Genomic DNA, 14,853 nt, shown 5'->3' on the forward strand with positions numbered 1-14,853 from the left:
TATTATTTTTAACTGTACACAACTTATAGGGAGAGCTTCTCTCCCTCAACCAAGCCTCCAAACACCCAGCATGTAGCTGATTTTGTACACCCACTCTGTCACCTCTTAGAGGAAAATAATAGCTCTGTAAAGAGATGGTGTCTGATTTTACAAAACATTTACCAAGTAATCCAAAGATTTTATCGTTCACTAGTTCCTGGAACTGGAAATGGGACAGAAGCTAACACTGGAATAGTAGTATTTCTCCTGTACCGGTATGGAAATAGTTGGAGCAGCCAGCACAAGCTGGACACGAGCCTGGCCAAAAGCCGCAGCGGGAAGCGGCCGTGAGCCACAGCCCCAGCTCAGACAACAGGCGCCCCCCTAGTTTCAATTCTGCTTCTGAGGGAGCTGAGGCAGATTTTTTTTTTTTTTTTTTAAGGCAGTTCTGCTTTCTGGCACATGGAGAATTTTAAGAGCTTGGTTACATTAAGCTTATCTCACTTACATGCTCACCATTGCTACTGATATGAGTGATTCAGCTACCTGTTGCTGCGGCAGTGCAAGGAGACTCCAGCGTCACTCAGTGCCAGGACCGTCCCTTCCGGACGAGGGCAGCGCAACACCTTTACGCTCAGTTTACGCTGGGCTCAGTGCTGACGTTTGCCTGAAGCCCTGTCTAGATTAGCACTTCCACAGGGGAGCGAGGGGACAAGAACATCAGCAACGGCCCTTTCTCTAACAAAAATGGGCAGATTTCTGGCTCAGTGCTTCTCTATGAACTGCATAATCTCAGCAATGGGACTGTTTTCACTTACCCTATGTATTCCAAAGGATCAACTTGAGTCAACAGTCTTGCTTTAATTTAAGTAGCACACCCTTCTTTCCAAAAAAGGTATTTCTATACAATGTATAAGACAGTTTGGTTTGTTCAGGAAAAGTATTACTATAAAACAGACTTAACACGTTTTGGTGTTGCTCCAGTCCAGAGCACTCACCAGACATTGCAACTAAACCATTAGCACATCCCTTTCAATTCAGGCAATCTGTAGGCAGCCTTCTTCCCCTTTTAGGATGGGGCAAAGCACAACTAAATCCAGCAAGAGCAGCAGTGTGAAATTTTACACAGGGGATTTATTTTAAAAAAATACTCTCATCAACATTCTAGCATTTCTAACAAAACATATTCAGAAGAGATGACAAAAGGTAGGATTGTCAGCTCTCTTAAAACTTTAAATATAGATTTCAGATAATAGCTGCTTTAAATCAGAAGATGAGGAATCTGTGCAAGTCTGACCTGTCCCTCGTATGGTAGGTGCAACATGTACTTTTATGCCTACACCAGTTTCAGGCTGCATTACTCCTTTAAAATGAAAGGAAAAAGGCAGAAATGCAGATTCAGTGGGAGCAGATGATGCAATTGCACTTTCTAACAGAATGCCTAAGGAGCTAGTACTCGAGCAATCAAAGATCAACTGCAAAAAGCAAGCATACAGTTACAAAAAGCATTCTCAGCCTCATACCACAGCGGAAGCAAAAGTTACCTCTGCCAACTTAAAAACCAAAGCCAACAGGATTTAATTTCTATTAAAATAGTTAAGTCTTAAAGTTTCAATAATCTAAATACACTTTTTAAAAGTCATGATGATTGCTGTTTTACATTAAACTGACATGAAATCAGAGACTGCAGTGTCAGACTTCACTGCAGCTATTTTATATACATGGTCTCTGGTTTTGTCTTTTTTGCTGAAACATTGATTCCCATCTTTCTCTCAAAAGCTTACGGGCCAAGTTTGCTCTTCAGCAGGTTTGCAGTCTTCTCAAACATGAAAACAACCTGTGTGTAAACTGACACCACCCACCTCTTCCCTCCAGCAGTTCTGGTGTTCAGTCCTTAGAGGAACCTGCATCACTACTAGGCATGGCTTACTCAGCCCTATCGCCCAAGGGCTAGGCGCTGCTGGAAGGCTGGGCATTTCTCCAGTGCAAAGTCACCTCTCACCGCTAGACCGACACACTGAATTCAGTAGGACCAGGCGGCTTGTGGATGAAACAGGCAGCTTCAAAGCTGGCTCATTCCATTGGAGGCAGCTGAGTGTGGGCATCTACAATTTCGGCATTCCTAAGGCAAGGACCATACAAAAAAAAATTATAAACACTGTATGGTGATGAAAATACAACTCCTTTGAGATATATGCTTTACGTTGGATTTCTATTGCTGCTTCTAAAGACCATCTCCAGTTGTTTCTAGAGATCAAAAGGGAAGAAAGTTAATTTTCTTCTGTTGTAATATGCTTATGAACATGTATAAAAAGTGGTCAAACCCTGATGAGGGTCCCTGCTTCTGGTTTATGTACAGAAATTTAAATCAGCTGAATACATCTGTAATACCTAAAAAAATTATTTTAAGATTTTAAGTCCTTCATGCATTATGAGGAAGTTCTGGATTAAAGTGATGGTATATTGGATGGTGCTTCTGTCTGGGACTCTGGTATCACTCTCCTGGAGTCTTTGCCAAAGATGCATTTCTTAAATCTTTAGTTTTTTAATGGTATCAAGTCTCTTTTTCAGCAGCTCTCCAATTTCCTGAATTGAGTGATGGTAACTGCTCTGGACCTTCCCTTGCACAGTCTTTGTAAACTTTTTTTCTTCCTGCAAAGCACAAAAGAGATACAGGTCACTCACTCCACTGCAATTGTTTAAATCCGCCTCTTAAACTTCTCCCACCATCCCTACCAACAATAATAAGAATTTCAAATGCAAGAATACAAAGGGCATCTTATCAGCACAGAATAGGTAGCAATAACTGGCCAGCAGTATTAATTCCTGCAAATACTGGTGTTCCCCAGAGAGGACTGGGGACACAGTAACACTTCTTGACCCCTGGAAACACCTTTGTGCAAAAGAATTACAGCTGAAATTGAGGGGTGTGCGTAGCATTTTTCTAGAGATCGTTTATTAAAGCTGGAAATCTCTTACATGGAAAACTGAAATCATACAACAAACGAACGCTGACTAGGTGACCTTTATAACAAATTCTAGAAGCACGGCGAACTACAGGGCATGGGAAGGGTGCAGGTGACACTAACTCGGCAACACTGAAACCAAGGTTTCCTGAAGATAGGACGACATTTTATATCCCCTTCCACATTTATTTTTTGGATGGGCCCAAGTCTTTTAACTGCCCTGTCTCTGCAACACTGCTTAAAGAGGATCACCAACATGCAACATCACTGGCCTTGCTCCTGCAGATAAGGCGAGGTTAGCACTGACCCATTACGAATGGTGATGTATTTCTGTATACAGAAATAACAGCTCTTGGTGTCCAAAGAAGCAGCTATAACCATTGCTCTGCAAGAGGCAACTTGCTATCAAGATGCCTTTTGCAGATGCTCATACAGATAGCAAGCAGCAAAGCCTGTGAAGCACAGCCTGAGCGAAGCAATTGGATGTGGGAAAAATCTCATGTCAGCCACAAGCTTTGGCTGACACATTGCCAGTCATGTTCCATTCCTGAATCGCACCAGAGTCTTCATTAACGCTTCACCATGACTTTTTTTTTTCCGAAAGCACTGTTTAGCTCTACATACACAGAGCTGCAAACACTGCTCTGGGCCCAAGCAGAGCTATACAGACTGCATATATTAGTATTTCCTACAAGTGTCAAACAACAGATGTCAAACAGCATGAATAAACAGGAAAAATTGCAACAGACTCCCATAGACACTTCTGTTCAAAAATCAAGCATAAGATTTGCCTAGATTTGCAGGTCTGTCCTCTGTAGTAAGGTAATTGATGCCTTATACACAACATTTTACTCTTATTTGAGAGCAATGGCTCGAGAAGCCAAGCTGCCTTATTAGGCATCTGCTTCTCAAGTCCAAATTTGGCATAGGGCTTGACATGAGAAGTGCCTATTACTCCTGCCTTTGGTGTTCTTTATATAGCTAAGGAGGAAAAAAAGTTGCCAGTTATTTTTCCATGTGTATCAAGTAAGTGTTTCCAGGGAAGTGACTGATAAGCAGTTTGTGAAGTCTCACAAGTTTCCTGGAATACTTTTGCATCCACTATGGAGCATGCTAAAATATGGATGATAGAACAGTCATAACACAGACAAGAAAATGATGTTAAAAAACCTAAGATTTTCTCCCCTATATGTCATGCTAAGTGAGTATAGTTTAAAATTGTTGCATTTAAATCTCATTTTCTGACACTATTTTGTGTAGTAAGCAAAAATTGATTAGAGGAGGCAGAGTCACTGTACCAGATCATGAACTATGAAAAACTAACTCTACCGCTCCAAAACCCAGCTTCTTGCAGTCTGGTGCCTAACCTCTGGGTAGCAGCTGTAAGTCAATCATACGAGGTTTCTTTCTTTTTTTTTTCTTCCAATAAAACATTTGGAGGGTAAAAAAAAAAGCATTCACCCAAATTACTCTGTAGGTGTGTAAGTAAATATTATCTGTCACATACAAATGTAGAGAGCACAAAAATAAAGATGCAGGTTCTTACCTGTAAAGGCAGAGTGTCCTTGAGGGACAAGTCTTCAAGTTTTAGCGCAGTCAGAATTATTTCAAGCCCTTTGATGTGATCTATTACATTGGAAGTTAATGTCTGTAGGTCAGTAACATAATCCAGAAAATGCGTAAATACAGGAGGCTATAAAAATAAATACATATTTTTAATTATAAACACATACTAATGTCTGTTCAAGTGACTATCCCATGTAAAAACTCACTTTGTAAAGCCTATAATTCTATTGCCCCATGCCACTGCTAAGCTATCCATATTGATCCATATAACCAATACCAGTTAGCCAGTTTATTATAGCGCACTTGAGATCGGAAGGTCTGAGATACTCCAAACTGTGTTTTTCCTATTTAAACTGTGTTTTCCTAAATAAATTGTTTTTTTTCCCCCATTTAAAACCTGTCACGGGATGTCAGAGATGTGGCACCATTTGTCTCACCATTTGATTGTAAATATTAATACTGAGTAATCTCTAACCTACATCAGATTCTACAAGGTAGAATTTACAAAAAACAGTATATTAACAGATCATCTGCCTGGATTTTGTCCTTCAGCATGAGGACCGTTTGATTTGGGGGGTGGTGCGCGGAGGAGGAGAAGAAAGGAATACTGTCTACCATAGCTACACTGCTTTCTTTTTTTTTCTTCTTCTTTTTTTGCAAGTTGGATTTAAAAGGTCGGAGGACGCTGTCACAGTAACTCGATACCCAGAGGGTGATGGAGATCGTCTGGAAAAAAAAGATACAAGTATGTTAAAAGCTGCATTTACAGGGTACTCCTAAACTCATTTTAGCACATCTACTAGAAAGACTCTGAGTAGTTAAAAGATTCAGCAAAGAACACCTCTTCCACAAGTGACTGAGATCAAAGAACTTTCACTGCATTTCAGTCCCAACGTTTCTACTCTGATGTACTCCAAAACTTTTATTTTCCAAGACTTGTGTTCACCCCACCTCCCTCGAGACCGATTTCTCACTCCAAGCTCAATGAGTGGACGGGGACACTTCCGAAAGGCAGTTCAGATCTTGGCTCCTCTGCTGGGCCCTCTGCTCCAGCTAAGCTCTACACTCATTTACAGAGGGAGCCTAAAAATAACTGAGGATGCACCAGAAAAATGTCTAACTGCATGTGCCTAGCCATGACTCAAAACACTCATCACCCCAAATACTTCATCATTTCATCAAGAAACATAGCTTTGGGCTCTATATTATTCTCTAGTTCTAGTTCAAAGATGAAAATTAAGGTTTATCATCACATCAGCCCAAGTGCAATTAATACAGTCAACAGCAACAATCTGCAAGCAGAAGTGGGAAGGGAGCCGAACATGCTGTTTGTGCAGCTCTGGGATGCCAGATGAAACTTTATTTTTGTATTAGGCAGGTGAAAGTCTTCAGAGAAACTAAAAGGCAGCAAAGAAAAAAAAAATACCTCAACAAAGAAGACTAAGTTTTCTAACAGGTTTGGATGAGTTTTCAAGGTGCCATCTCTGACTTCAATCAAGTCACCTTTACACTTATTGAACAAGTCTGAAAAGAGAAAAGAGAAGTCTTATTCAGGACATGCAGATCAAGTTAAATGCTTAATTTTCTGTGTAGCATATATCTCTTGTAGTGTGCAAAGCTGTTAGAGGACTGATTGTTAACCAGATAATGAAGGATTTGGCCAAAGCCTCTCAACAACGTCCAGTTCTAAAATTCCCTTTGCATTGCTCAGCACGCAACACAAAAATGCATTTAAAAATAGCATCTCTCCACCATTTATAACCACATCTGGGCAAAGTACCAGGGAGACAACTGTTGCAAAGACTAGGCTGCAAGGTAGTGAAATGATAGGACATAAGGACATTCTGTGGCATGCAACAACTTAATGATCAGATAAGCCAAGGGGGAGCCTTGTTCTCAAGTATCTTTCAAGGGGGGTTGCAGATGCATTGATGCACTTTCTCACAGTTGCAGCACGTTCTCAGGAACAGATCCTTACACTACGAAGCTTTACCTTGACTACCAGTGTTTATTTACTATTTACCTGTCAATCGTTCTAATAAAGACTTGAAACTATTCCCTATCCTCTCCTGGACTTCTGCAGAATCTTCTGAAAGAAAAAAAAAATTGCAACTTTAAACTATAAGTCTGTACATTTTCTGCTTCCAGAAAGCAAAGAGGCATTTAAATGTAATGTAATAGCAGTCAAAATCAAATGCAACTGCTTTCAAAAGGATCCAGTATTATATCAGTATATACCGTCCAGAAAGGCAGACTTGCCTAAAACATGAAATTACTGTCTCCTGAATAACTTAGTGTCACTCAAGAATTCACACAAACGGTTTAACGGTTTGGGTCCAGATCAGGTACTGCCCTAGTAATTTTTCCAACTAAATGAAGACGCATTCCACTCCCTCCCACCACACACCATGACAGGCTGGTTAAGCCCCTGCCCTGCCCCTCAAACACTTACCTAGGCCATTGGTATCTAGTTCATAAATATCACTAACAAGATAAAACAAGCTAGTCTGGCACTGACAGCTGCCATTACTGAAGAAGCCAGCCATTCGGGTAGGAGGAGGGCCAAGGACAGGATACTAGGCAAGAAGCAAAGAAAAAGATAAAGGTGTTGCAGCTTTTCCTTATCCAGAAAACAGTGTTTGTCTCTGGCACATCTCTCAGTCAGATTCACACACTACAAACTCAGGGTCAGTTAAGTGCATTCTGCAGCCTGTTGGATGTTACAAGGTGCATTCAGTTTCTCTGCTTGCATTCATGTTCATTTAATATTTGGGGATAGCTTTTTCCTTAATGGATACCTGAATTTTTTGTTCTAGAAACTTCTTCCCTGAATCCACTGCCGCTTCCAGCTGTTGAAGCAGAGATCGAATTGTATCAATCTTGGATGAGACGCCGTTCTCTGCAGTCTTTTCAGAGTTCTTTGGTTGAATAGTGTGACTAAGAGTTGGGAGTCCACTTACTAGCCTTAAAGTTAAAGATCGGATTCGCAACCACAGGGTTTCTTCCTCCAATGAGAGTTTCCTATGTTCTTCAGAAACGTCCCTGGAGAAAGGCACCAAACGTTTTCAGGCAAACGCTTCATATTTGCAAAGTAGCAAGCTTCGCTCAGGTACAAAAGCCTATCCAAAGTTTTGGAACAACGTATGAAGAAGAAGGAGTAGTCAGAAATTCAGAAATCTGTATTAATATGTAAGATGGCAGCACTGCTAGAAGTGATGAATGATGCTCGTTAAGTTTGCAGTTAGCCAGTCTAGAGAACGTTTAAGTATGGGAGTTGCCCTGAAAGGGTTTTCTTTTCCCGTAAGCATTATCGAAAAGGTGCGAATCCACAGTTCAGGGTATTTCTACTCACCTGTCTTTTGGATCCCAATTAAACAAGACTGTCAGGTCTCTGTTGTCACGCAAATCTTTCCACGGAATGTCATCATCCTCTGGGCTCAGACTCATGGACTTTATACTTTCTTCTAAACTGGTTGATCTGTACATAAGGATTAGCAACATTAAAATCACACATTCATTAATTAGAAAGAAAAAGCCCAGCTCACTAACAGGTCACATTCTCTTCACTGTACCTCAACCGTATATAACGTTTCTGGCATTTTACATCTAGGATACCGACAAGGATGGTGGAGGGCAGAGCAAATTAGAAGCAGGGGGAAGTAGCTGGCAGGTTTTTACTGAAAAGGTGCAAGTGCAACTGACTGATGTCTCATTTGACCAATATTCTGCCTATACACTAATCTCCAATTGGTTTACTGCCCGTGGTATTGCACTTATTGCTGCTGTACTTACATATTTGCTTCAAGTAGAAGGTCTAGCAACATCCGCTCTGTGCGAACTTGCGCAAAGTGAAGGGAGGAGTTCAGCCTATTTCTAAATGCAATGAATTCTGGGATCTTCTCAAACGCACCATACTTGTAGGCTTGAATGATATATTCTGAGGTCTAGAAGAAAACACACACCATTGCTGTATTAGTTACTTCTGTAAGTTCAAAACAACCAGAGTTTAACAAGGTCACTGCCAAGAAATTGCATTTCTGTGGTTTTAATTAACCCAGAGGTACAGTCTGGCAGATACTCATTTCCTGGGACAAGCCTGCAGTTTCACTTGTCCAAGTCAACCCAGCATTTTTGCTGCTTTAATTTAAAGAACACCCAGACGCTCCACTGGGAAGCATTATTTAAAAAGCAAACCAGCACTGGGAATCATCATGCTGCTGTCGCCACTAAGGCTGAGAGATATTTAAGGGAAGGGGGAGTTGATTTTGAAAGGTACTTTTTTGGGGAGATGCATTATTCAAATTATTGTTTCATTATAAGAAATACTCTCAAGCAAAATAAATGTATCCCAGATTTTCTGGAACCAACTTGGATGTGCATCACATATTAACACAACATCAATTACAAAAAAAAAATTACTCACACATTTTTTTATTTGTTTTTTATTAGATTTTGAATACAGTATCACAGGATATCATGCAGTGCATACACATTACAATACAATCTAAACACCAAAGGAAACTCTCAGGGTCCATAGGATAGTTTGCTTCCCCTCTGATGAAATGCAGCAGTACAAGGCACTCAACCGTATTTCACATCAGTCCAAGCGGTCTCCACAAGGAGAATCTATGTGATGAAAGAGCCCCAAACAAGCATTATATTTTAACGAAAATTCAGAAGGAACAATTTACGCTCCCAGTCAAGACAGTACTACATTTTTACATCAGAATTACTCCATGAATGACAAATTTTGGCAAATCAAACATTTTCTTCTGAACAAGATTATCAGATGCACTGAAGATGAAAGGCACCAAAAGCAGCCCTGGTTAACTGCATACTATACTAACAGACTCAACCTGTCGGAAAGGCTCTGAGGGACTATAAGCTAGTACTCACAGAGGAAAGCCACTAATTTTTTTTTTTTTTTTCCAAAATAAGAAGTGTCCTCTATAGGTAGCTCTGCCTTTTTTCCTAAGAAATTTGGTTATTTGCATTATATGAAAAAATATGCCAAATATTCAACAACATACCCTCTGTTAAACAGCCTTGCAGAGTTCATGTCAGGCTGCGGGATTGCGCTATGGGCGCTAATTCAACTGCATCGACGTGGCTTTTAAATCCCCATGGGACACGTTGATGTTCTGTTTGCCTGCAGTATCTGGAGAAATTAAAGACGGACGGACACAAGAAAATTAGAGAGATTACTTGTGATTCTGCATATTTAAAGGAGGACTATCTCGAAAAGGATGAAGTTGCCTTTTTAGTATTGACCAAGTATAGCAACACTGCCCCTCTCTCCTCCCTGTCCTTGGCATCCTCTCTCGGGGCAGAAATATTATGTCAGCATTGCACAACATCCTGGACAACTGTTGTTCCTGGGACCCCCTCTTAAATGCTATTCATTTCACCGCAGGCTGTAAGTTCAGAAAGTCAGAAGGAAAACGTATTCCTCCGAAGTGATCAGTTTGAATCAGTAGCTATATTTTTATGCTAGATCACTTCACTTAAACCCCACGCTTCCTGTTTCAGGCAGAGTCCCACGCACACAACATCGCAGGCCGCTATGTTGTATATTTAACTGGTATAGCAGACATTCCAACCATCTTAAACACCAACCTAGAGAGGAGCAGGCAGCATCGGAAATCAGCTAAAAAGGTAACTTTTAAAGGATAGTCCTTCTTTAACACTGCAGTTAGATGCTGTTACGGGATTTGAATGGGAAGCTGATGTCAGGACCCTTAGCATGAAGGGGCAACCCCAGCAGAACCACAGAAGCAAAGGAACTGGTGGCAGATTCTGACCTTGCAATACTGGAGATGCATCTTAGGGTAAGGAATCTTTTTCCCCCCCCTCCCCCCACTCTCTCTGTTCCTGATATGCCACCATCCTAGACAAACAGTACTCTGAAAGGAGCCTTGACCTGCAATTTGCACTTCATGGTTGGTTTTAAGGACACCTGCTATTTGCAAACTCGTAAAGCTTTTGATGAGTTTCCCATGAGAAAACTTCAGGTGGTAACCACTGAATGCGCCCAGGACACACGTGAGATTGACTCCGCTACCCAAGATCAACATCGGCTCATGGTCCTTTGGTCGCAATATTTTATCTCCAGGAAGAAACACGGCAAGCTGGTTTCAGAGATATATCCTTTTCTAGTAGCATGCAGAATTACATAACGCTGATTGCATCATTTTTTCTCCCTCTTGCAAATCCAGCTTTTTAAGGTGTGGTAGTCAAACGGGTCAAATCGTTCAGGCACCACCTTTTCAGTGTTTCTGGAACGTTAATGGAGTAGCATTTTCTTGGTAACAGCACTCAGAACACGGCTCAGTAGGTCTTTGTGTACAGATGCTGAGTTACGGAGACAATCAGTTCTTCTCTCCTGTAAGCACTGTTATCATCAATAACCTTATTCCAAGGTAGTGCTCAGAGGCAGTAACCACACCTGAAATTACTTCAGTCGAAGCGTTTTTCCAGGGAAAATGACTTCTTGCTGCTTTACAGTGCAGTGCTCTCAAGCAGATAAGTCACATCTGGCAGCCTTTTCAGTCCACTTTTTTCACCTGGCACACTGCAGTCAAACATTTTATTAAGATAGCTGGTTTTTCACCTGGCACACTGCAGTCAAACATTTTATTCAGATAGCTGGTTTCAGGCATGCTTTTCATTAATACCCACCGAGTGACTTTTAAACAAGACTGAACAAGTTACTCCTCATCAAAAAGGATAAGAAGCCACTACAAGCAATAGGTATGTAGGATAAAGCTGTTTGGATCCAGGCTTTCACTTCAGCACAAAACGCTCCTCCCAGGAGCCCAGAGCAAGAATGAGCGCTTAACACAAGAAGTAATTGAGGGAAGCAGACGAGAGCAAGCTTCCAATGCACCATTCACATGCATCTCTGTGCACCCCCCCTCCCGCCCCCGCATAGTGAAGTATCATTTCTGGGTCAGACACAGGTCACACTAACTCAGCATATCTACCTTCCAGACACAGGAAAATGATAACTGGTATCCTGTACATAGGAATAATCTAGGCTGCCAAAAGAGCAAGGGAATTACTTGTTATAGGAATTATGCGAGCATCTTTACTATTGAGTATACACAATCCCTGTGTTTTATCTAGTGCTGAGAGGGAGGCAAAACAAGTTACAAGCCAGCAGAGCCTTGGGAGCCTGCTTAGCCAGTGACTGACTGGAAGAGCTGCAACTGGATTGCACCTTAGTTTCTTACCAAGTGAGAATAGGTTTTTTCATCTACCTCTCACCAATGATCAAGCTTTGTGAAATATAAATATGCAGGTTGTGCTCCCTCCCCTCAGAATGGGACCGCCTTGCAAATTTTAGGAAGGTGGACCAACATTATGCATACAGTTCCCTATGCAATTCTAGACTATTTCTGCTCCTATGTGCCCAATATATTTTCACTAAGACTTCAAAAAACGTATCTTGTTTCACCATTTTCCTACCTAGGCCATTTTTCATGATTTCATGGGATTTCTGAGACAGCACTGATGTTTGCCCATAAACGTTGCAAAATGTACAGTGTACTTTCCAAGCAAGATTCTTGACAAGTACAGTTACTAATCAGCAAGCTAAAAGTATGCTAGATGCCTAGTTCATGGCATTAGTTCATGGTTTTAGGAAGTACCTGATGTCTTAGAGGAATTCAGCAACTTTCCCCTCACTATCTGCTCCGTTCTAGTCCTAAGCTTCTCAGTCAAGCAGATTTCAATTCACACCACTTTTTGATATGGATTGAATAAAGCAGATAGTTCCCATTAGCACAAGACCAGCTGTTGCAATTTGACTCTATTACTTCAAAATAGTAATGTCAATCTCAAGCTCTGCTCTGCCTTCATTAAAGCTGAAACTTTCAGGAGTCATTTCCTTCCCCCTGCCTCCTACCTGAAATTCTCCCACCTCGTTCCTTCCTCTTTCACTGCCTTCGATGACGATATACATCCCCCACCAGCCCTGGGTGCCCAGGGCAACTGTCACTGAAGTATGCTGCTTCAGTAAGTGTAATACAAAGGATTCACATGTATGCCAGCAACACCTGAGCGCACCATCCCTGGCTGCTGCATGGCTTCCTAAAATGCTAGAGGCTACAGCACCAGGACTTGTCACTTGCCACATTATATTTCACTTGGATTAGCGCATAAATCACAGTCCATTCATTTAAAAGTAACCACACCCAATTTTTGAGGAGTATTAACATTGACCTTTAAAAATAAAAACTTAGAAGCAAAGCTCCATATAACAGTAGGTCCCAAATTCTTGTAATGAGAAAACACAGGTTGAGTCAGCCTCTACTATAACCACAAAGCTGCACGTAGTATTCTTGTGTGTTATTACCCACTCCAGTCCCATAAGCCCTCACATAGGGCACAGACTTCCGTAAGGCATCGTGACATAACTGCTCTGTTACAAGGACAGAGAGGTTTCTTTCAACTTACATCTTTCTGGTTGGAGTGGAAAAACCTGAGTGCAAAATTGCAGGATTGGGATGCAGCAGCATAATGGCCCAGTGACTCTGCATAGCGCGTCAGAAGATAGCTGCAACACAACACAGTGCAAGTCAGACATCAGCACGCAACGCCACAGAATCCTGAATTTCATCAAGGGCAACTCTGACCACAGAACTGCAGCATACTTTAGTTTTTACAAGAAGTCTGGAGATTTAACAGAAGGCATTCATAACATGCACATTAAAGTTTAATCTTAACAGTAATGAAAGGAATTCTTAATATTTTTAAAAATAGCAAATGGAGGCATGGAGTTCCTCCAACCATCTTGTTAACTGTGCGAGAGCTTTATTGAATTAGATACCCACAAATATGTTATGAACACATTACAAACTAACCGAGGCCATTTGGTGTGCATTTTACCTAGCACTCCCAAGCTTTGCTGAGCAGTGACACAAGCCAGAACACCAAGCTGTGACTGCCATTGAGATACACATTTCACAGATTTCTTTCACAGAAGAAAAAAAATAGATCCCTTGTAGTTAGCGCTCCCAACACCCAGAACTAATCAAAACCACCCAACAAACAGATGCTCCACTAGAAATGGAACATACCATAGTAGACTTAATGCAAGTGTAACTTGCAATTCTAAAACTTTTTATACAACTCCCTGTGAAAGTCTGAATCTGTCAACTTTGAGTAGCAAAGTAGACCTCGGGACTGGTTACTGGAGGGTCACCTTGGCCAATTATTCTCAGTATATACTACCCACCCGATGGTGTCGTGCTGTATGTGTTTTGCATCAAGGCTGGAATACAGCTCTGCAACGGGTTCAAATGCACCAAGCCTGCAGTAGATTCGAATGAGCAGCAATTTGAACTGAGCATTAGAAGGACTATGAGATAGCCCCTCTTCTAAGAGGGTCAGGCACTGCCACACAGCCGTCTCTTCACCTGGTGACAAAGACACAAACACAGAAAGATGTGATCAGAGAGAGGCGCTGAACACCAGCAGCACACCTCACTTGGGCATCGAAGCTTCCTTCCTCACGTTACACATCTCTCCCAACATAGCCCCATGTATGCAAACATGCAGACTGTGTTCATCAGCCACCTGGCTGCCCTTAAACATAGCACCCACCCCAGCATTTCGACTGCTGTCTTGAGGGAAAGGTGGAAGAATAATTCTTCACAGGGAATATCCAGCTCACATCTGTCACAGAGCAAAGCCCCTCACATGGCCAACAGCAGAAGTGACTTTCCCCAACGGGTCCTGGATTGTTCAGAATATCTAGCTTGTAACCACAGAGCACACCCAAGCATTATGAAAGAGAGCAGCCCAGAAACAGGAATTCAAGAGCCTGTGATGCTCCACCTGCGAGCCGCCAAGAACTTGGCAAGGGATTTACTCAGGTTAAAGACTAAACCTTCTTCCAGAAGGACAAAGCCAAAACCGACTGGTGCACTGATGGGCAGGAATAAAAACAGTGCCCAAGGACACCCACCACTGGAGGCAGACTCTGCACAATTAGGATACTAAGGCGGGCAGAGCGAATGTGCAGTACAGAATATCCAAGACAGAGCAACAGGTCTTGAGCAGCAGGCCTAGAAGCAGAGGAGCCAGAAGACACATTATGTCAGCGAGGGAAAGAATTACCCTCAAAACATCTCTCACATCAGAAGGGAGCTAGCAGAAGAACTCATGCAAAGGGAGAGAAAACATCTGCACAGGAAACGCAGAACAAGCTTCTGAGGACAGGGAGCACCGAGCTGCAAGAGTCGCCAGCAAAGCTCTGCCAGGACTTCACAGGGATTAACCAGAAAAAATTAAATCTCTTTAGATCAGTAAGTGAGAACTGGCTCAAACGCCAACTGAA

The 14,853-nt window shown here is 41.8% G+C and overlaps 1 protein-coding gene across 2 annotated transcripts in view; it reads right to left on the reverse strand.

Annotated features, from left to right (window-relative positions):
- Positions 1-1,093: 1,093 nt before the first annotated feature.
- The window catches only part of NAA25 (N-alpha-acetyltransferase 25, NatB auxiliary subunit), a 33,770-nt gene continuing 20,010 nt past the window's right edge, over positions 1,094-14,853 (reverse strand). For both annotated transcript variants that reach the window (XM_068911432.1, XM_068911433.1), the window contains exons 14-24: positions 13,750-13,930; positions 12,969-13,068; positions 8,304-8,455; positions 7,864-7,989; positions 7,310-7,553; positions 6,964-7,087; positions 6,535-6,600; positions 5,938-6,035; positions 5,127-5,237; positions 4,492-4,638; positions 1,094-2,631 (exon numbers count right to left, since the gene is read on the reverse strand). In XM_068911432.1, the coding sequence (XP_068767533.1) occupies positions 2,509-2,631; positions 4,492-4,638; positions 5,127-5,237; positions 5,938-6,035; positions 6,535-6,600; positions 6,964-7,087; positions 7,310-7,553; positions 7,864-7,989; positions 8,304-8,455; positions 12,969-13,068; positions 13,750-13,930 (1,472 nt within the window). In that variant the 3' untranslated portion in view covers positions 1,094-2,508. The remainder of the gene's footprint in view (positions 2,632-4,491; positions 4,639-5,126; positions 5,238-5,937; positions 6,036-6,534; positions 6,601-6,963; positions 7,088-7,309; positions 7,554-7,863; positions 7,990-8,303; positions 8,456-12,968; positions 13,069-13,749; positions 13,931-14,853) is intronic.

Source organism: Struthio camelus, chromosome 17 (genome assembly GCF_040807025.1).
Source record: "Struthio camelus isolate bStrCam1 chromosome 17, bStrCam1.hap1, whole genome shotgun sequence".
Classification (NCBI taxonomy): Eukaryota; Metazoa; Chordata; class Aves; order Struthioniformes; family Struthionidae; genus Struthio; species Struthio camelus.